Consider the following 24,003-nt stretch of genomic DNA (forward strand, 5'->3'; position numbering starts at 1 on the left):
CTATTTCCAGCAAATGCGAGAGACTGCTGATTTTCGCAAAGAATTAGAGAAGGAACATACTGAAGCAGTAAACCAACTAAAGGAGAAACAATTTGAAGTTCAAAGAAAACTTGGAAGTGCAAATGACAAATCCAAAGCATATGAAAATATTGAAACTCTCCAGGTGGGTTAATCTCATTTTCATTTTTTATCACTGTAATAGCTGTCTATTTTTTCTACAAATTTTTAAAATATCTTTTTTTCTACATTTATTGGATTGTTTTTATATTTGTTAAGTAGTGTGAATATGTATGTTTACGTATATAATATATATACTTATTTGAATTTAATTAGCACAATGGTCAACATGTTGATGAATATACATGTATAAATACAGACTGATTCAAAGAAACGGGAAATTTTGAAAGTTGTGTTGGTAGCCGTGGGCGATTGGTACCACTTGATAAGTGGCGCCAGCCTCTCTAACCTAACCTGCCATTTAGTTGTCATGGATCCTTGGAGTGGTGCGCAACGTGCATTTGCTATCAAAGCGTTTTACAAAAACAATGACAGTGTGGAGGAAGGGCGTAGAGAATTTCGCCGTCATTTTAATCTGGGACGGCACGACCGTGTTCCATCAGCACATGCAATTAAAACATGGATATCTAATTTTGAGGAAACTGGTTCGGCAATGAAAAAGAAACCTCCAGGCCGTGAGCGAACCGTCCGTACACCACACAATGTTCAAGCTTTACAAGATGCTGTCACACGAAGTCCACATCGGTCAATCCGTCGTCTCTCAGCATCTTTACAATCGCATAGTTCAAGTGTTCGAAGAATGTTAGTGAAGGACTTCCAATTCCATCCATACAAGTTACAGATCGTCTAGGAACTGAAACCGAGCGATGCAGTTGTCCGAGCACAATTCTGTAATGTAATGTTTCAGAAGATAAATGATAACGAAGAGTTTGTTCACGAACTGTGGATGTCAGACGAAGCGCATTTCCACCTCAGTGGATTTGTTAACAAGCAAAATTTCAGATACTGGGCACAATAAAATCCTACGCAGCTACACCAGCGTCCGTTGCACAGCCAGAAAGTGGCCGTGTGGTGTGCTATGTCATCTTACGGTGTTATAGGCCCTTCTTTTTTTGAGGATGACAACGGTCTTGCGATTACAGTGACGTCGGCTCGTTACGTAGCCGTGCTTGAAACCTTTGTTGTGGAACAACAAAAGAGATTTCCACCGATTCTTAACACAGCCTGGTTTCAACAAGACGGAGCAACGTCACATACTGCACGAATATCGATGGCAACTGTACGCCGATTGTTTGGACAACGAGTCATTTCACGAAATGGTGACATTAGATGGCCTCCCAGATCGCCTGATCTCTCAGCTTGCGATTACTTTTTGTAGGGTCACCTTAAAAGCAAAGTGTTCCACAGTAGACCTGCTACAACGGAAGAACTGAAGGCAAAGATCCGAGAAGCAATTGCGAAAATTCCAGTTGAGATGTTACATCAAACCATGAACAATTTAACGAAGAGACTTCGTGAGTGTTTACGTAGAAGAGGTCACCTGCAAGATGTCATCTTTAAAAAATAAACTAAAATGTATGTATCCTAAAATGGCAACATTTGTACAATTACATGAAATAAAATTCATTTTCTAAAAAAAATTTTTCATTAACGTTATTTAATTTTTTAAATTTCCCGTTTCTTTGAATCACTCTGTATATTATATTGGAATTCTTTCAACTAGTAATAGAATTGTATGTTATGTGTTTTGTATTTCTGATACAATGAGTGCTAGTGAACAATTCAATTGAAGTTATCCAGCTACTGTTCAACTCTACCCTAGTGAAGTCGGGGAGAGGAATTTTTAATGTTTTTTTTTCATATTGTTTTTGAAATTAATTAAATTAATAAATTAATTTAAATTCACTCAACTACAGCATTCTGAAAACTATTAATGTCTGTAAATATATTAAATTATGCAATTTTCCTTTCTTCCTTTATTTTAGGCCTCATCCAATTGTTTCATTGATTGACTGTTGATGATGGTATTTGTATTTCCTTCACTCCTCATTTCCAGGTCATGAAATTTTCGTGTTATGTTAATGGCTGCTTCTGCAGATAAATATGTTTACAGTTCACATTGGCTTTTCCTCTTCGTACTGTGTTCTTGTAGAAGTAAAACATAAGTTTCCAGCACATGGCCTTTTTCTTTCATTCTGTATGAAAAATTGTTCTTTGTACTCATTGTCGTTATTAATCCGTTGTAAATTCTCGGTTGTAAAAGCAGCACAACGAGGGCCATCATCTTTTGTAGATGTTGCAACATCTGAACTTTATACATGTGCAACCTTAGTTTCTTGTGTAAAATTTTGTCCACTGTTGGCTGGGGAATCCCTAGTTCATGAGATGCATATTGTATTTGTAATAGTTTTTTCTAATAAATTTTTGTAATCAAATTTCTGTAATCATGGAAAGACTTTATGGACACCCTTATTTTTCAGTACTTTTATCATGTTCTTGTCCATGGGGGTTGGAGATGATGTTAGTTTAAAATTTAAACATTTATAGCAGCAAACTAAACTGAATTATATGTACAGCATGTCCCAAAAAGAATCATCTGATTTGAATTGTTTACATTTTGATAAATATTAAATATAAAAACTTAAGATTAATTTTGTATTGAAGGTTTTTCATGAATTTTTTTTTACATACAGTCATAAGTGCTCAATATGTCCCCCTTTGGATGCACGGCAAACATCTACACATTAGTCGAATTTGTCCCACACTTTAGCAAGCCTTTCTCTATTCTCTGTTGCCATGTCTTCTGTAATTCGGTTCCTCAGTTCGACCACTGTAGCTGGAAGGTGAGGCACATAGATGGAATTTCTTATAAAACTCCACAAGTAAAAATCAAACACAGTGAAGTCTGGCGATTTTGGTGGCCAGTGATGTAAAGCTGAATCATTAGGTACCATATGGCCAATCAATCGTTGTGAAATCCTATCATTAAAAAATTCTCGAATGTGCAGATATCCATTGAGGTGGTGCTCCATCCTGCTAGAAAATGAAACTTGAGAGTTCCCTCTTTCTAACAGTACTTTGCTTGATCAAAACAGATTAAAAGCTGAAATAGTTATGAAATTTGAAAATTGGATGATTCTTTTAAGTACACGCCATATAACAAAGTGTTTTTTAAAAACATTTATTATTTATATAATTTGTCATTATAATGATTTAAATTTTCAATACTGTCACCTAACAGAACATATTTGCTCTTCTTACATTGTTATATAAATAATAATGTAATAAAATTCAATATGCCTAATATTCATGTAACATACAAACCCATTTTTTTAGAACGTTGTGTGAAAATCATGTTTGAGTATTATTTAAGTAAATATGAAACAGTTATTATTATTTTTTTATTCCATAAGTCATAACAATATTATTCTCATGTGATGACTTGTTAATAAAATTAAGAAACACCCATATATTTTCCTGCATAATAAGAAATATTGCTGAATATTAGATCATATCTAATGATTGTTCATTTAAACAGAATAAGCAAACATTTTTCATATTTATTTGTTCAAACTATGATGTCATGATCAAGATTGGTTTTAATCTTCAGCTTAATTTTTATTACATATTGCACAGGTTTTAATTAATTTTATTTTATGATCATGTTTTAGTCAAAAATCCGTGAACTGGAGAAGAAGACGGAACTACAAAATGTTCGGCATGAAGAACTCATGTTGGAAATGGCTGCTATTAAACGTTCTCAAAACAAGCAAGTAACAACTGGTACTACAATTAACAGCTGGAAAAAAAGTGGATTACATCAAGAGATACAAACATCGCCAGGTGATTCTGCTCCACCCACTCCAGGTAAGTATTTTTTTTAATTTAAATCAATCACATTTTTTTTTTCAAAATAATTTACCTGTTCTGGAACCTAGGATGTTTTATTTTAGGAAAAATAATTGTTACATTACAATGCTGTTTTTCAACTGTAAAATATCTATAAATATAGGACAACTACATGTAGTTACAGAAATATATTTTTAGACAGATATCAACTATTATATGCTATCAGTGTTATTGTGCTAGGTATCATCTCAATTCTGAAAGTGAATGAATTAAAATAGTGGTATATCAGTGCATCAGTACATTTTAAAATAATAAACCATAGTATTTGAGAAATTTATGAATAATAAATATACATAAAACTTAGACATAACGTTATTGGCTGTAGCACCATTATACTATCAAAATATTTCCTTTAATTCCATTAGATCCATCAGTATAATCTCAAAATGTTCCTAAGTAATAATAAGCTTCCTCTAGTTATCAGCTTGTTTTTTTCAGGATGAAATACTGTGATGACGATTTTTCAGTACTTTTTGATAACTATGAGGTTTTTTATTTATTTTTTTATTTCTAATAAATAAATCTAAATTCACTGATACAATGTATGTAGTAGTCTAAAAGGGTACAATTTGGCAAAGTTAGTCTGTTAAGGAAAGAAATAAAACCTATAGGATTATTAGTACTGCAGTCAAAAAAATATTCTTAAATTTTTACCATGTGCTTTTCCAATCTCATGTGAAAATTTGAAATTTTATTAATAATTTAATCTTAAAAGGAAAATGTAGTAAGAAATATTAAAAATACAATTTACGAGAGGTTATCTCTAAAGTAAAGACCGTCTCACTGTAAAAATATTTTTTCTGAAAACTTTACAAATATTTTTTATTTCTCTTAAACTACATACCTTATACTAATTCTCTATGTAATCGCCACATGAATTAAGACACTTATCGTAGCGATACACCAGCTTCAATATACCCTCGTCGTATTCTGCAGCTAGTCAATTTATCCTCTGATTAACAGCATTTTTAAGCTCATCGTCACCCGCGAATTGCTTAACACTCGAAACTTCTTTCAATTTCCCTTACAAATGGTGGTAATCACAAGGAGCTAAGCCCGGACTATGTGGTGGGTGATCGTAAATTTCCCATCCAAATGTTCTTAGTAAATCACGCGTCGGTCCCTCAACATGTGGACGTGCATTATTGTGCAGCAGGACGACGCCGTCGGTCAGCCGCCCACGTCGCCGATTCTGAATGGCGCGCCGTAACTTACGTAAAGTTTCGCATTAGGCTTCTGCATTTATAGTCGTTCTACGTGGCATGAAATCAATCAGCAATATGCCAAACCGATCCCAAAAGACTGTGGCCATCAGTTTGCCTCTAGATGGCTGTGGCTTGACCTTTGTTGGTCTGGTTAGTGATTGAGGATGACGCCATTCACTTGACTGTCGTTTTCTTTCTGGCGTGTAATACGAAATTCATGTTTCATCGCCGGTAACAAATGAATTTACCTTTTTTTGTGTAGCGCATCAAAAATTCCAAAGCAGATTCCATTCGGATTTTTTGTGACGTTCAGTTAAGACGTGCGGCACCCAACGTGCTCAAACCTTACTGAAGCCTAAATGGTCATGAACAATGCGACCAATAACAGCTCTTGAAACATCGGGTAAAGAAGGTTCAGCTCGGAAATAGTTGAGCGACGATCTTTTCTGATTTCATCATCGACGCGTTTCAACAAGTCCTCGGTGATTATCGAGGCCCTCCCCGAACGTTCTTCACCGTGCACATTAATTCTGTTATTTCTAAACCTTTCATACCATTTTCGAACGTTTTTTCATTCATATCATTATCACCGTACGCAGTAACCAACTGCCTATGAATTTCAGCCAGCTTAACGATTTGATGATTTAAAAAACGTATGACTCCACGTATTTCACAGTCGGCGGAAACATCGAGATTCCTATTCATTTTATAACGTAATAACTAACACGTAATCGAAGATACTACAATGCGACAACTCAGAGACTACAATGTAGTGTGTACATTACTAGTGTGGCCATGAACGACACATGTTCGCCAACCTTAAGGAGAGAAATTTCCACAGCGGTCTTTACTTTAGAGATATTCCTCGTAGTATTGTTTTTGTCTGATGTGATTAATATTAATGATATTCCCTAGATCTGTGAAAGGAATATGGTTATTGAAATATATATCAAAAGAATCTCAAAATTTCAGTCGTTTATGATTATTATTATTATCACATTTCAGATGGAAACTCTGTGGATCAAGGGACACCTATGTCAGTGAATACAGCCGAAGGTTACATGGACCATCAAAGAACTTCACCTGGTGTTCGACATAGGTTACACAATACTGGTAAGCTTATTAAACCTACATTTGCTAACAGTCATATGGTACAGGTATAAAATACTCATTTATATGTAGGTTCTTTGCAACATATTTAAATTCTGTCAAACGTGAATTTTTCTTATTATAATATGATTTAATGAAAACATTTTTAAGTCATTACACTTTATTCTTCTTTAACAGTTATACAATTTTTCTATTCTCATGCACTTAAGCACATGTGAATATGCATATTATGATATAAAATTTCTATGTAATAAGTAGCTATCTGATTATTATAGCTGAGTATTTTTTAATCATGTATATGCACTTAACATAAGTTATGGACTTCCTATTCTTTACAGTTTTATGAAATTTAAATATTTTACAATTTGTACTCCCAAATATTATCATAATTATCATTTCTTTCAAGATTCTTTTTTCATAATTCTGATAATATATCATACTACTGTTATTATGTTTCCAGACTTTTTTTGAGTTATGTTCAGGGATTTCTGTTTTTAGTAAGTCACAGGAATTTGTAAAAAGAGTATGCTGCATTCTATTACAACTACATAGTTTTATTAGGTGTGAAATATCTCAGGGAATAGCATCTTGGAATGTAAAAGGATGTGCATTGAGAATTAATATTTTCAGCAAAGCTACCATTAAAAAAAATTTTAGTTGAAATTTACCGTTTACCACGATACACCCCAAAACCTCTTTTAACCAAGTGTACTGAATACCTGTTTCCCTTTGTATCTTAGTGTATTAGTGTACTGTACCCACTGTAAATCAATATAATTTTAGGCTAGTTTCATTATATATATAAGTGTGATACTCAGCGAGTTATGTTTTTAAAGAACGAACTTTATACAATTAATGTTATTACAATTAGTATGCATGTAATTGTAAATAATTAATTGTTAACATCATTATGGGTACATGTTGATGATGAATTGAATAGGACGATATAATATTGAACGCGTCTACTAATGCAGGACTTTACCCCATGAAAGCTGTCATAGGACTTAAGGACGATCTTCATCGAACATGTCCTGGTGTAGAACTAAATAATTATTTTCACCGTTAGAATAAAGAAACAAAGGTTGCAGCTACATTGTATTCTTTCACATGGTAGCTTTTCCTGGAAACTAGTGATGGCAACACATGTGGCTTATGGAATATAATGCATCATCTATTCTCAGTAATGTAACTTATATATATATATATATATATGTGTGTGTGTGTGTGTGTGTGTGTGTGTGTGTACAATTGTTAGGAAAATGTCTATGTCCAGAATATTACAGAAAAAGAAACTTTTACATTTTATCTCAGTCAGCTTTATTCTATACATAATCTAGGCCAGTGGCCCCTCATTTTTCAACATTGCTTGGACAATCTTGCCTGGAGAGACTTTCCCTAACACATCTCAATCCTGTGCAGACTGTTGTAAGATGCGTTCCATAGGTTTGGTCCAAAAAGAGACCCTGGGCTACCCCAGCAGTGACCTTCCTTTCCTTCATCACCTTAGAAGTATTGTATCTAAGTCGCCAGTTTCTCAGGTAGTCTCAGAACATAGCAAGGAGATACTCAGTAATTCCAAACTCTGCTTCAAGTGCATTCAAAATGTCACACCATCTGACAGAGTTGAAAGCATTCTTGACATCAGTATCACCAACAGGACCAACTACCTAACCAAATGGCAAGGTGCCTGTACCTGCTCCACAGCCTCCATCATCTCAGAAATGCCTTGGATGGTAGACTGCTCTCGCTGGAATCCTTGCTGCCTGCTCAAAAGATCTTCAACCTCCTGAATTGCAAGTTGCAATAGGGGTCTCAGCAATCTTCAGGCTATGTCCAGCATGCATAATAGTCTACAGACTAACAGTAAGTGCTTCCTTTTCTTTACCGGTTTAGTTTCTACTTTTACCTTTTTCTAGTCTAACCTATAATTCATCTTGTGGTGGTTATAGGTTAGGTGGCACCTTTCCTCAGAAGTGCTTTTCCTTGTAAAGTGGCCTTGCGTCATGTTACTATACAATTTTTTTAATTAGCTTTTTATTATTAGAATAATTATTATTATTTTTTTGTTTTATGGGCATCGACTGCTAAGGTCATTAGCCCTCATCACATTCTAAAAAGAGGTTAGTATCACCGTCAGGGACGTCATATGTAAGGGCATAATGGGCCCTTACATTTTTATTTAAAAGCACAAAGTACACAAAACATTAATCCACAACAATAAACAAACAACACTTATGGGGTGTAAAGGGCCCCAATCTTAAAATTTGAGAAAATATCCCAAAGAACATAAATGGAAAATATAAGTCTTTACAATACCATTATCTCCTTCTACCTGTCTCACTTATTTATTTAAGCACCCTCGGGGCGACCAGAACCGCCGATAAGCAGCATATCAGTTGCCCCAGGATGCTATGGCAGTTGATCCCCCCCCCCTATAAACAGTCCCCCTATAAACAGGATGTAACCCATTGGGGTCTTCCCAGCGTCATAAGAGCAGTTTTACCACCTGTTCAGGACAGCCAAAGAGCCCCTCGGCGGGAGGCTGCCCTTCCCAGTCCTGACCTACTTGGCTACAGGCATGCATTGCGCCTACCCATAGCCTCGCGCCCTCAGTCCACCCTTGAGGGTCGGCATCATTGAACACACCCCGACTCACTGCTTTTGCACGCAGGCGAGCCAGGGCGGCCTAAGCAAGAGGGCTACCTCACTATACGTGCAACGCTTCGAGACTCCCTTATATATATAAAACTACCCCTTTGAGTTTGTTTAACACAGCTTTAAATTTTTCACTTTTACAGACTTCTAAGATGTCTACTGGCGTGTAAATAAGCAACTATTTTTTCTTCATTTCCATTATCCAAATCAGCAGCAATATCATTTCTTAGCCGGAACCTCTTTCTGAGGTCCTCATATATGGCTTCATTAAATAGTTAATTGTAGGTGTTTTATTACAAACACCGCACATTGGTCTCTCTTCGCGTGTGACCGATTCTAAGTCTGGTCACAGCCACTTACTGTCAGTATAAATTCTAATATGTTCTTCGTAGCTACTGACGGTTGATAAAAATTCCTGTTGGATGATCATTGCTGGTTTCTCTTTTATTTCTTCCTGAGAGAGATCCAACCTTGTATTTACCGCTGACAAGAGCCATGGTGGTATTTCTCTCGTAGAAATTGCTAATGTCTCTGGAATAGCAATTTCGAATTTCCTTGTTAACTCGTGGTACCTAATTCCGGCTGGTCTGGAATAGGTAGCACGATGTTCATATAATGCAGCCAAAGGATGGTTGTTAAAAAGTTTGTTATTTGTATGAGTAGGAAAAGCCCATATGTTTACTGCATATCTTAACAGAAGGATCTCTCTTCTATAATATAGTGGCATTATTCCGGCTTCGGACATAAGACTACTCGCCAGACTTGTGCGGAAAGCGCCTGTCGCATATCTTATTCCGCTATTATGAATTACGTCTAACTTTCTTAAATGCGACTTTCTAGCGGATGAATATACAATATATCCATAGTCTAGTTTTGATTGAACCAATGCCTTATACAGTCTCAATAATATTTCTTTATTTGAGCCCCAATCAATATTCGATAAACATTTTTAATGTTTAGGGCTTTTTTGCACCTATCACTCAAGTCCTGTATATGTAACCCCGACATAAGGGATTTATCCAATACCAGTCCTAAAAATTTTACATTATCCTTATATTGTATTGGATTGTTGCCGATTGGCGACAAGATTAAACCGATTGGTTTTTTCTGGTGAAAATTTGAATCCATTATTCCTCGTAACTTCATTTAGATCGTCAATCGCTCGTTGTAATTTGTATTTCATCATAGCTGTCTTGTTGCTGGCATACACAATTACCAAATCATCAACATAGACGCTTTTGCTGATTTCTACTGGAATAGCGAATATCAGTTTATTAATGGCGATCGTAAACAAAGTACTGCACAACGGCGAACCTTGTAGTATGCCATTTTCCAAGCTTTTTTCAGATGTTGACGCGTACTTGGAAAGTACGGTCATTCATATAGTTGCTGAGTAAAACTGGCAGATTGCCACGAATGCCCCATTCATTTATCGGGAGCATTATTCCATATCGCCAGGTCATATCGAAAGCCTTCTGAAGATGAAAGAAGACTCCGACACAATGTTTCCTTGTAATAAAGCTATTGTATATAATGTTCTCTAAGTTGATCATTTGATCAGTGGTGGAATGGCATTGTCGAAAACCCGCTTGATATGATGATATCAGGTTTACTTTTTCTAAAAGCCAAACGAGTCGATTATTAGTCATTTTTTCAAGTATTTTTCCCATTTCGCACGTCAAAGAAGTAGGGCGGTAGCTATTGGGATCTGTTAAATTTTTATTTTTATTTGGTACTGGAACAATTGTGCGTTTTTTCACTGCTGCGGGTACATTCCATCCCGCGATATCTGATTATATAGTTCTAGTAATCTGCGTTTTGCAATGGCATTCACCTGCCTGATCATTTCATTTTATAATGGATTTCATCCGGACCAGCAGCTGTGTTGCCTGCTTTCTCCACGCTTTCACGAATTCTTCGTTTTTAAAGGGTACATTGTATGAGTAATTATACTCAGTTCTGAAATTTAGTAGATCTTCAAGTTCTGCTTTTTTCGTCCGAAAATCTTCATCGTGATTAGCCGTTTTGCTGGCCTTCTCAAAGTGATTGGATAATAACTCTGCAATTTCGTTTGGAGTGTCCATAATTTCATTTTCATCTTGAAGGCTAGTTATTACGCCCAAAAATCGCAGGCTAGTTATTAGAACAAAGTTTTTACGCCCATAAATCGCCTTCACTTTCCTCCAAACGTCTGATACAGTAGTAGTTCTGTCAATGGATGACACGTATTGCTGCCAGGATCGTTTCTTTGAATCTATCATAAGTCGTTTTGCATACGCCTTGTATTTTATAAAGGCAATTAGATTATCTATATTGGGACCAAGGCGTTATATACTGTTTTCTTTCTTTTTATAGCTTCACTTATTTCATCGTTCCACCACGGAACGGGTCGCTTCGTAAGTTTCCCAGATGTTTTGGGGATACATCTCGATGCTGAGTCAAGTATCGCATTAGTTATAGCGTCGACATCGGGTCCGATAACTCCAGTTGTTTCGGGGAGTATCGTCCTAGCTGTGAAGCTCGTCCAATCTGCCTTATCGAACAACCATCTATTAGAGATGGGGTATGTTTTTCTTGTAATATCAGTTACAATTTGTACCGGGAAATGATCGCTTCCATGTAGATCGTCTAAAACATGGAAGTTGTACCTCGGGGCTATCGATCCGCTTATGAGTACAAGATCTATACAGGACGTCGATACATCTCTGGCATTGAAAAAAGTTTCTGAACCATCGTTTAAAAGAATTAGATCAGAATTCATCAGGAACCTTTCTAATTCTCTTCCGCGGGGATCTACTCGATCCGATCCCCAAAGAGAATTAAAATCACCCACCAGTAAAACAGGTGGGGGAAGCCCAGAAATTAATCGTGCTATGTCTTTCCAATTAAAATTCGGCAAGTATATGCTGCAGACAATGACCTGAAGCGGGCACTTCATTCTAATGGCGACCGCTTGTAGGTTTGTATTTAGATCAACAGCTTCGACGATAGCTCTAGTCGATGTTAATATGGCTACTCCACCTCTAACTCTTATATTTGGCGGTTGATCTCGCCGAAATACATCATATCCTCTTAATTGAAAATTTTCATTTCTGCAGAAATGTGTTTCTTGCAGACATATACAAATTGGGTCTACATCATGTACAAAGCGTTGGAGCTCATAGATGTTTGAAAAACATCCATTAATGTTCCACTGTACAATCGACTCGCTAATTTTAAATTAACTTATGGCCTTGGTTTACCTTCCCACCAACCTCTTTTCTTTTTTTTTCTCCATATTACGAACAGCTTCGTGTTCGTGGAGAACGTCGTCGCCCGTATAGCTTCCGGCCTCAAAATCGGAGACCACCGAAGCCTCAGAGGACGACGGACATGGATCGGCGCCGATTGAGGGGCGGAAACCTGGCCGACCCCCGACACGGGAATCGCGCCAGTCACCGCCACTGGAAGAGGGGACAGTTGCCTTTGTGTGGTTTTTGTGGCCTCTGTGGTTTAGAGGCTATCTCAGTTGCAGGAGGCTTGGGAGCCTCCGTAACAGACTGCGAAGCAGCCACTTTCTTCTGATCATCATCTACTATCTATCTAAGACGGACGTGGCCTTCTGGCTTGCCGTCCGTTTTCTTCTGTACAAGAGCAACTTTCGGTTTCGGAGATGTATCTTCAGGAGGCTGTACTAATATCTTTGGCTTCACAGGTTCTTTACCACTGAAAGGCTTCATTTTGTTTTCTATGATCCTTTCAATCATAGTAGCCAAAAAGGGCGCAATTTTGTTGATAAGCTGACTTCCATCGACAGCAACTGGAGCAGGAGCAGGAACAGCAGCCGCAGCCTGAGCATAAGTTGTTGTTGCTCTAGGTCTGCGGGCGTTTACTATCTTTTTAGCTTCAAGGTACCTGATTTTCTGCAGGGTTTTACTTTCTGCACATCTACTTCGTCTTTGTAGACAGGACAGTTTCTGGACCTATATGAATGCTGTCCTTTGCAATTGATACATGTAGGAGGCTCCTTACATGGCTCTCCTTCATGCACCTCATCACCGGACACGCATATTTGCGGTCTTTCACATCTAAGAGCGGTTTGGCCAAAGCGTTGGCACTTGAAACATCTCATAAGTTGTGGGACAAATGCCCGCACATCCAATCGATGAATTCCTGCTCTTACCTTCTCCGACAAAGTTGGCCGGTTAAAAGTGAGGACATGAGAGGCCGAAGGTAGGACTTCGCCATTCCTTCTCATGTTCAATCTGCGACATTCTATTACTCCCTGAGGTGCCAATTCTTCAACAATTTCTTGCTCTGTACAATTTAGCAGATCCCGACAGACCACAAAACCCCTTGAGGTGTTGAGCGTGCCGTGTGGATCGACGAGTACAACAAAATCTCCAATCCTTTTGAGCCCTAGGATCTTCTGAGACGGAGCATCATTTATAGTCTCAACATGGAGTCCAGTAAAGGTTTACCTTATTTCCTTAACAGGGTCTCACTCTCGAGAAATTACCATCTTCCTTTGTAATAACCAAATACTTCGGTTTCGGCACGTTGCTCTTGAAAAAAGCTTTTTGTAGCCTCAACTTCTATTCTTCGAGATTCTGCACTCTTTTTCCGTTTCGCCTCGGGCGAAACGGCCGGTTCTAAACGAGGGTGTTTACGTGAACCCTCTGCCACGTTGATTGTTCAAGTTGCATGTCTTTTAATCCCTTCTGTAGTAAGTAAGCCGCCGGGGTACACCTCCACTCCAGGGCTACCAATCCTGGAGGTCCGTTCCGGTACTCCGGTGGAACCGGCATATGTCTTTCCAGAGAACGGATGCGCAGTCTCTGCACTGACTCCAGGCCCCTACACACCGAGGTTTTCAGGGCTCCCATTCCCCGAAAACACCTTAACTACATGCTTGCCATCGCGGGGGACATGTGGACAGCGAAACGCCTCCGTTACAGCTGCAAATAACTTCGACCATGGCCGCCACATCGCCAGCTCTAAAGTTGGTATCAATCCGTGTCCTTAATCGTTAAAAATTTCGTGCCTGCAGGTGGCTGCAAAATCCAGTCCTTAGATACGGCCTATGGATGTAATTCGGCCGAAAAATAGCATGTCCGAGAACAATACTCGGAACCCCGTTACCCAGATGCATGTATTGTACGTAAGTACAGCTGTTGCCGCCCTGGACGTGGAACGTAGACTGTGTTCCGGGTGTGGGGATTATCTACCTCAGGGTACCGTGTGCACCGGACTGCACCGTGTGGTGACGTGTCTTTCTGAGCTCCGCGTTATTAGTTGTTTTGGATTGGTTTTTTGGCTTTTTTGTTGGATTCGTGGATTGGAATTTTAAGAGGACTGGATAGGGAACACGGACTATAATTTTCGAGATATTTGGTTGCGGACTTACCGAGTTTTTTGAGTTTTTTTTTTGTTCTCATTAGTGAGTTCATTATTTTGTACTTATTTCTCGCTAAATATATTATTATAGTGAGCGAGAGTGATAGTGAGGTTCAATACTAAAGAAGAGACAATTAGAGTGTACAAAAGTAAGTAACTTTAACTGTTTAATAGTTTTTAAAAGTTTTGTCGAGGTTAGAATAGAGGCTATTTTAGCTAAATTATTCTAAGTTAAAAGACAGGCCTGTACGAGTCTGTATTTAGTAGTAAACAAGGACTTTAAACATTTTTCGTATAATTCTTACTACAAGAGTAAAATCTTCAGTCCTCAGACTCGCCGTTTACTAGGGAATTCATATTTCTCTAATAACTTTTGACCCACTCGTCCTATATCCAAAATACCCGGTTATAAATCCATATCAGAAACTTTCCTACCCTTTGACCCCCCAAAATTTTTGACCCAATTTTTGGGGAGATACATTTTACTAACCCCCAAAAAGATTTTTGGGGCTCCCATTCCCGAGTGGGTACTCGTTGGACACGGGATTGTCTCCGTAGTCCAACCGTGATATGATGAGGCGCAGAGGATCGCTCCCCTTACAGGGAAAAGCAGCTCAAAGTAGCAGCCAGCAGAGAACGGCACCCATAAAAAAATTAGATGTAAAAGGCAACGCCAGGGATCCTCAGAGGAGGAGGAGGAGCACGTTGACACATTGGGAAGCCTGGTTTATCAATTGGGACTAGTCGCGGTTTCATTGAAACAGGATATGGGGCAGGGCATCGGTAAATATATCAGTACCCATGAACAGGAGTTGAAGACAATTTAAGGGCCTGAGTGCACTGGTTGACAGGTCGTCCACTATGAATAAAGTGATGCAGGCCACTCAAACGGACTTGCCAGCCATGGAGGACGATATGGAAGAAATTCTTACCAGGGAGATAGAAGATGAGGAGCTATAAGGGCTCTTACAAAAAAGGTGGCCAAATAATCTGAAAAGTAAGATAAGTCTGGTGACGGAACTCCCTCCTGGTAGGGAAATAATATGTAGTTTAAAAGATTTAAAGAAGGGAGAGCAAGAACAAGGCACTGGATTTGCGATAGGAGACATCATAAAAGATGAAGTAACGGTTATCGGAGACAACACAACTGAGAAAAAAAGAAGCAAGTATAAAATATGCTATAACTCAGGTGTATCAGAGAGGGAAGCTATCGCCACACTTTTGAAAGCGGCCAGGAGAGTCGTAAAACAAGCACCAGATGCTGCCTATGCCTTGTGGTGGGGAGCATCGGAAACTATATGAAAAAGATCTTATCGCATCTGCTAAGAAATAAGGAGACACCAATTTATATATTGACGATACAAGGGGACAATAGTGCAAGACATGTTGGTACAAATCAAATACCCATCAAGAAAGCCACACCGCCGGCTGAACAGAGCCGCACTGTTGTTGTGAAAGCTGAAGGCAAGTCTTATGCTGAGCTTCTAAGGTCGATGAAAGGAGCTGTAACGAGCGAGGAGGCCAACAATGTCATATCGTTGCGTAAGGGACGTAATGAGGAACTATGTTAGGATCGAGGGAGTACAGAACGCAGAGAATTTTACCACTCTACTCAGGGACAAGGCGGCTGAACTGCATGTAGACCTTAAGAGCAGAGCCAGTAGGAGAGCGGTAGTACACATCAGGGATGTGGAGATGGATACTGCTGAACAGGAGGTGATGGCCGCGATAGCCAACAGGATTGATCCTAATGAAGAATATAAGATTTCGTCAATTAGAAAGGGTTATGGCGAGACTAGAAACATAACAGTAATTACCTCTTATAGAGCCACTTGTAAATTAGTCGAGCAAAGGCTGAGGATAGGGTGGATAAGCTGCAGAGCATACATCCGAGAAGATGAGCAAAGGTGCTATCGTTGCTGGGGAACCGGGCACAGGAGGCAGGAATGTAAGGGCCCGGACAGGCTGGATCTCTGTTTTAACTGTGGAGGCCAAGATCATAAGATAGTGGACTGTCAAGAGCCGAAACAGTGTCTAGATTGCGATAGCAAAGATCACAGGACTGGGGCATGGATGTGTAGGAAAGATCAGCATGTATAAGACATTGTTTGCGAACGTAAACAGGAGTCTTCTTGCGCATGATTTGGTCGCACGAGTAGTAGCTGAGAAAGAGATAGATCTTCTTGCAGTCGCTGAGCTTAACAGATACGAAGCCGCTAAATCTAGTTGGATAACTGATACGGAGGGTGAAGTTGCAATAATGCTTGTTAGTAGCAATATCCACTGGAGGCTCAGGTTCAGGGGTAAGGGTATTGTTGCCCTGGAGAACGAGTCAGTCATGCTGGTGGCAGTGTATGTGTCACCAAATATAGATTTAGCTGATTTTACTCGCTTTATCGACACATTGCAGGGTGTAATAATTAATTCGCTGAAGAAGTTAGTCATGCTGGGTGACTTCAACAGCAAAATGGTGAATGCGGGCAGTAGCTATATGAATAGAAGAGGACAAATCCTGGCAGATTTGATGGAAACAACTGGGTGTCGCTGTGTTAACGACGGCACCCCTACCTACGTCGCCAGAGGCCACCAGTCGGTTATAGACTTAACCATCCTGGATAACAGATGGAGAGGAGAACAATTTAATTGGATGGTCCTCCCTGATGAGATCGCTAGCGATCATCGAGCAATGAGACTGGATCTGATAGACGCAGGGTTCGAGCGAGCGTAGTATCCCTGCCCATTGAATTTTACAGCTGATCAGATAGAAGTTATAGTTAACAGGAAAGCTGAAAGGTTAAGTGATAACCAGCAACAAACCCCTGAAGCTCTATCGAATATTGTTATGCAAGAGATAGACAGGATGGCAAATAGTACTGCAAGAAGAAGAAACGTATATTGGTGGACAGCTGAGATTGATAAATTGAGACAAGAACTTCGGTCCTTAAGGAGAAAGAAACAGAGATTACTTAGAGACGGTACAGAGGAATACCAATATGCTGCAAAGACGTATACTGAAGCCAGAAGAGCCCTAAATAAAGTCATTAAAAAGAAGAAAAGAGAATGTTGGGGCAATCTCTGTAAAGAGTTAGACACTGACCCATGGGGTTAGGCTTATCGCATAGTGACGAAGAGATTTGGAAGACGACTACTGGTGTTAGACAGGGCAAGCGCAGAGATACAGGTAGCGAGTCTGTTCCCCAGAACAATGGCAGAAGATAGCGGACCCACCCCCTGTGAGGGTAGGAGATTCACCATTGATGAATTACAATTGGCAGCCAAGAGTCTGTCATTAAAGAAGAGTTCCGGACCTGACAGGATCCCCGCAGTGGTAATAAAGGGTTTGATTAGGAAGACTCCCTGGGAGTTACTAGAGATTGCTAGCTATGGATTAGAGAGGAATTTTTTCCCTGCATGTTGGAAGGAGGCCAGAGTGGTCTTCCTTCCAAAGGGTGCACCTTTGGATGAGGAGGTTACCTATAGGCCGTTGAGTCTGCCATGGCTAAACTTGTAGAGAAGATGCTAGCGAGCAGAATTATACAGGAATTAGAACAGGGTGTGGGGATCAGTGCAAGTCAGTACGGTTTTTGGAGGGGGAGGTCCACGTTGCAGATCATTTGTCGAATTACAAATTGGGCCAACGAGGTCAGACGAGGAACTTGGCTTACTAGACACATACCGTTGATAATATCACTCGATATAAGGAATGTCTTTGGATCAGTTGGTTGGAAACATATAAATAGGGCGATGACCTAAAAGGGGCTGAGCCCCTACATACGGAGGCAAATTGAAGATTATCTGTCAGATAGGAAATGTTGCATCGATTCCCAGGAGGGAAGGATCATTTCGAGATGCAATGTGGGGTGCCTCAGGGATCAGTTCTGGGGCCATTGTTATGGCTGTTAGTCATAGACAACCTCCTGCTCAAAAGGTTCCCTGACGGAGTGGAATTGCTGGCTTAAGCGGATGATATTGCTGTCCTTGTGGAGGGCGGAACGATTGATCAAGTACAAGAAAGAGCGAATGCGGCCACTCGCATTGTTCATGAGTGGATGGACTCTAGGGGTCTGAGTTTGTCATATGAAAAATGTAGTTGTGTTGCCATAGTAGGCAGAAGGGTTCTAGACCCCATTGTAGTATCTATTAACGGTAATGTTATTGAGGAGGTCCACAGTTTGAAGTATTTGGGTGTCACCCTTCAGAGGAACGGTAAATACACGGAACACATAAACAACATCTGTAAGAGGGCTGAAGATATGGCGAGGAGTATTAACATCATAATTGATGGCAAAGAATGCCTCCAGGGCATCCAAGCGCAGACTGTTAGCATCAACAATAATATCTTCACTTATGTATGTGGTACCTGTCTGGCATCAGGCGATAGACATTGGACGTAACAAGGAAAAATTTGTCAGAATACACAGGAGGGTACTACTTGGTGTGGTGGTCGCTTATAGAACTGTGTCCTACCAGACACTTTGTGTGCTTGCAGGGGTGCCACTGATCGATCTTACCGTGAAATACAGGTTAGAGAGGTCTAAAGGAAAAACAGAACAAGAGGCCAAAGAGGAAATCTATACTTTGTGGCAAGGAAAATGGAATAATGATAGTGTGGGTCGATGGACGAGGCGGCTCATCCCTGAGATTGCACAGTGGGTAAGAATAGGATGCGGTGAGATGGATCATTACATGACACAATTTTTCAGCGGACACGGAGTATTTAATTATTATTTAAATAAAATAGGCAGGAGGGATGAAGCAACCTGTATGTATTGTGACCAACTTGACGATGTGGAACACACTTTTTTCATGTGTAACAGGTGGGACGTTTTGAGATTTAACCAGAACTTCAACGGATTAACACCTGATAATATAGTGCAATTTATGACTAGCAGTGAACATAACTGGAACACAGTAGCAGGATATGTTAGGCAGATTCTGGCACAGAAATATGTTGATGAGAGAAGTCAAGGATATTAGTATAGACTAGGGTAGGGAGGACAGCCCCAGCAAGAAGGGCTGACATGCCGAGGTGTGTCGGTTCCAATGACACTGGGGACTCTTAGATAGGAACACTGTAAAAGCATGATCAGTGAAAAGACCCGACACCACGTCACGGCTAACCAGGTATGGCGTGGTGTCAGAATTGGGCAACTAAAATAAGGACCTCTCAAAAAGAGCTGAACCGGTGGGCCGAACTGCCATGCCAGACGTACAGCCGGTAGGCAGGGAGGCCCATTAGAGTCTAAAGACACTCCCCTGGGCGGCGTTATACCAGCAAGTCGGTCCAGCCCAGGGGAGATGAGAGGAAAAAAAAAAAAAAAGAATAAAAAAGTGCATTATTATTATTATTATTGTTATTTATTGTCTTTCCAGTTTAGTTTCCTGTATCCAATGTTAATTCCATCCCAATTTAGACTAAGATATATAACACTGTATATTAACTCTTTGGCTGCATTTTTTAAATGACAAATCTTCCATTACTGTTTACTGCATAATTCTACTTTAACCTACAACCAAAGTTAAACTTTGTTCTTACTGTATTATTTGATTAGTTACCTTTGATAAATAATATTGGTCATTAATTGAAACAAGCTGGGTCTTCTTAAAACTAACCAATGTTATCAGCACCAGCTGTGTAGTTGAGTTTCGACTGTAGAATGATTTATATTCAGTTGTTATGCATTTTATCATATATCAAGCAATAGTTATTGTCATGTTATTTTATTTAAGATCTGTTTATTTTGTAATGCAGTTAGAATTCTTCTTTGTAATAACCATAAAGTTTGATTGTGCAGTCAGGAATCTATATTTTATGTCATTGTAATACTCAATTAAATAAAAACATTTTTTAGTCTTACGTTTTAAAATTTTTATTTTATTTTTCCTAGTTAAGAACAGTCTGGTAGTATCAGAAATATTTATTTTGAATGAATAGTATGTCTTTTATCCAGTTGGTTTTTAAAATGTATTCTTCATATTCACCAGTTTTCATAGCTAATGTATTATTAAAAAAGAATGATATAAATTTCAATCACGGTATTTGAGTCATTAGATCTTATTTTATTTTCACTTGAATGAATGAAAATGGGGAGCCTGGTTTTTCCTGTAATTGTAATACTGAGGAGTTGAAGGAACATAAATATGCACCATAAGGGTTAAAATTGTTAATATTCCTTCTTCAATAGTCAAATAATATATTTCTCTTCTATGAATCAACCTTTACTACTGCTATGACTTTTGAATTTACAGTCTGAATTTCATTGTCAATGATTATGGCAGTTAATATTCTTTTAATAATTTCTTCTTTAAATGTATTTCTTATTAATTATGTAAATTTCTATAAGAATCTTTGCAGTCATGGTTTTTTTATATCTGTATCAAATCTTATTAAAGTTGAAAAGGTAATATTCTCATAAATATTTTTTTTTACTTGCTTTTCTTTAACTCATAATGTTTTACAATGTTTTTTCAGTTTTTTGTTGGTCCTCAAATCTTGCATTCTTAATTTAACATGCTTCCTGACATTGCTGACTGATGAAATTTTGCACAGTTACCAAGGTTGGGTGACAATACAATATTCCACCATTACTTTTGCAAACATCCCTCTGTACAGGGGTAAATTAAGGGTGCGGGTGTAGAAAATCTTTTGAGGTCCAAATTAAACTACTAATTAAACTCATGCAAATATATGATAATAATTATTAAAGTATGATTAAAAAGTATAAAGCATGTTTCTTAAAAATCTTTAAAATTGTTACTGAAATATTATTGTTACTGAAAGTATTGCATAATATTATGAAGAATTTCTTATATTGTTTTAAAGAGGAAACTGTAGTAACTAAGTCTTCCAGATATACACTTCTGGATGTAGATGGTTTGGAAAATGTATGTGAAAGAAATAAAAGTAGAGAAGTAAACTTTTAAAATAATCTGAAATAGAAACAAATTTATATGAATTAAAATATGAAATAATTACCAGAAAAAACAACACTGACTCACATGCAGATACGTGAAAAACTACATTCAGAAGCAAACACTATAGGGTACTTTTCTTTAAAAATCATAAACAACTTTCAGATTTGATAAGATTTTTCTGTAAGGTTTAAAAACTGAACCTACAAGTCACTATGTAACAAAAATATAGGTACTTTAAAAACACAGGTTTAGAATTTCTATTGTAACTGATTTGAAAATATGTAAAATAATGGTGAAGTACAGGCATTTTTTTATTAATGAAATCAGGATATTGTTGGATATGGTGACCATGGGAAAACAGTGTTCTAATTAAGAAAAATAAAAGATTAAGTTTGATCAGCTTCTGAAATAGGAAATGTAGTAATTAATATTAATTACAATTAAAGGCTAAAACAAGACCATTTGGTATATTCTTCTTTGTTAAAATGAAATTCATTAAAATATTCTCACTTAATGAAATACACGTATACTACCAAGCAATATACTTATAGCAATACTAATTCTTTAACACCGCTAATAGATTAGGAGCTAATCCTCCTTCATGGCCTAGCAAAAAATAACTGGATTGAGAATATTTACTAAAATGAACAGAACATTAAATGTGGAAATTTTTACCAGATTGTTCTAAATATAAGCTAATCTTTTTTATATAAAAATTTATAGGATAATTTATTTGTGGTTAAAATAAATTATAAGTAAAAGTATTTAATATAGCGTGGGTCAATTTGAACTGGAAGGATAATTACAGAAAAAAGTAGAAACTGATCATTGCAATGTGTGGATTATACAAATCATTATTCAGCTGACTGTTTTGGTTTACTGTGGTTGAAATGAATAACTGGATACAAATTATATAAGCTGCACATTCATCTTTGCCAATTATTTCTTGGCTCTATAAGTGAAAAGTGGTTAAACAGTAGTAGTATTGTTATTTTAGAAATTGATTTTGATTTTTCGTTAGTTTATTACTTTCTAATTTTAAGTGACATTGAATGCTACAGTGAACAGGTATAAAGGCAAACAGATAATTTTGTTTTTTTTCCTAGCTTTTTTTTTAGATATATAGCTATATATATGAAAATATATATAGCTATAAAATCTAGGATTGCAATGTACTTTTGCATTTGACTTGACTGGGGAATTGATTTAATAAAAGTGGCTTTAATCCCTAACATTTTATCTTTAGTTTACACCCTTCTATTTTCTAAAATGCTACTCACTGAGATTTTCTAGCTGTTATGAAACATTTGTTTTAAATGGATGCAGTTTACCATCTTTTCTAGGATTTTGTTATTTTCATACTTAAAATTTACTTTTTCCTTTCACCTACTCTTCTTAGTTTGATAATTAGTCCTACAATTTAATTGATGTAAGTTAGGAGGTACTCGGCCATTTCAGATAGCAAGAAGACAATCATATAACTTCACAATCAGGAAACTAATTAGAAATGTAAAAATATGCAGGAAAGGTATGAATCTGCAAGTTATCTTAGCTTTGATCTCAACGGGTTGTTTTTTTTTATAATGGGAAGAAGATTAATTAATATTTAACTGTTAAACTTACACTTAGGTGTTAGTATAGTTATAAAAATTGAATGATGTAATATTTTTAAGATTATTGTAATTTTTCTCATATTGATAAAATAATTTGGTTCCAGAACATGACTCAGTAAAACACCATAATTCTTGTTATAGATTTTGAATTTTAAGTTTTAAGTCTGACTTATATTCATAACAATGCAGTAATCATGAATTAATCAGATTTTTTATTTAGTTATTTCAGTGTTAATATTTGATCAATAGTAAGAAAATAATAAAAAATTCAATTAAGGTTTATGAAATATAAACCTATATATCAGCTACTATCTTAAATTAACTTAATACAATCGTAATTAAAATGGTTTATCAGAAAATTTCCACAGTAAATAACAGTAAGTTTATAATGTTACTCTTACTAAAAAAAAGAAGAATGAAATTACAGTGATTTATTTTGTCTTACTAAGTTTTTAATTTACAAGGTAATGGTGATCATGATGTGTATTTTCTATTGTAGAAAAATAAATTGTTATAATATTAAGATGTCTTAAAAAAGTATTTTATTTTAAACTGATTTATTCTTAATGTTGTTTTTATTATTATTATCATGCATATTTTGTATTACATTTCGTCAATAACACTTTAATCATTATCATTTATCATCATTTTCATTATCGTTATTGAATTCTGAAGTAAATAATTGTTTTTATCAGCATTTTATAAAAAGTTTATGATTATTATTATAAGAGTATGATTTATTTTTACAAGAATTCTGATAAACAATTTTTAAAATCTTATGATCTTGATCAATGTATGATGACTAAAAGAAGTATGAGTAACTTTTTACTTATCTTAAGATAAAAAAAGTTAAGTTTTTATTGCCCTATAGTTTTTTATTGTTTTTAATGAAGTGGAATATGTTGCTTGTGGACAACAGAGAGTTTCAAGTAAATAAAAAATTGAAATATTAATTCTTAAAGTATCATTTCATTTCATGAAATCATAAACTATTATTGTTGTGATATAGCTAGGAAAATATTTAATATCTGTTTTCCTCATAATTTTTTGTTTTATAACTCTGATAGTACTCAGCCTTTTATTTTTTCTAATTTCATGTTCTACTATTAAAAGTATAGTTGAAATTGTTTATATATATATATATATATATATATATATATAAACAATTTATATATATTTATATATATATATATATATAAACA

At 36.9% G+C, this 24,003-nt stretch overlaps 1 protein-coding gene across 1 annotated transcript in view; it reads left to right on the plus strand.

Moving 5' to 3' along the window:
• Positions 1-24,003, plus strand: part of Rbp (RIMS binding protein) — a 453,814-nt gene that overhangs the window by 143,691 nt on the left and 286,120 nt on the right. The window contains exons 6-9 of the mRNA XM_075364347.1: positions 11-163; positions 3,690-3,885; positions 6,138-6,245; positions 17,027-17,377. Coding sequence (XP_075220462.1) covers positions 11-163; positions 3,690-3,885; positions 6,138-6,245; positions 17,027-17,377 — 808 coding nt within the window. The remainder of the gene's footprint in view (positions 1-10; positions 164-3,689; positions 3,886-6,137; positions 6,246-17,026; positions 17,378-24,003) is intronic.

The sequence above is a fragment of the Lycorma delicatula genome, chromosome 4 (assembly GCF_047948215.1).
Source record: "Lycorma delicatula isolate Av1 chromosome 4, ASM4794821v1, whole genome shotgun sequence".
Lineage (NCBI taxonomy): Eukaryota > Metazoa > Arthropoda > Insecta > Hemiptera > Fulgoridae > Lycorma > Lycorma delicatula.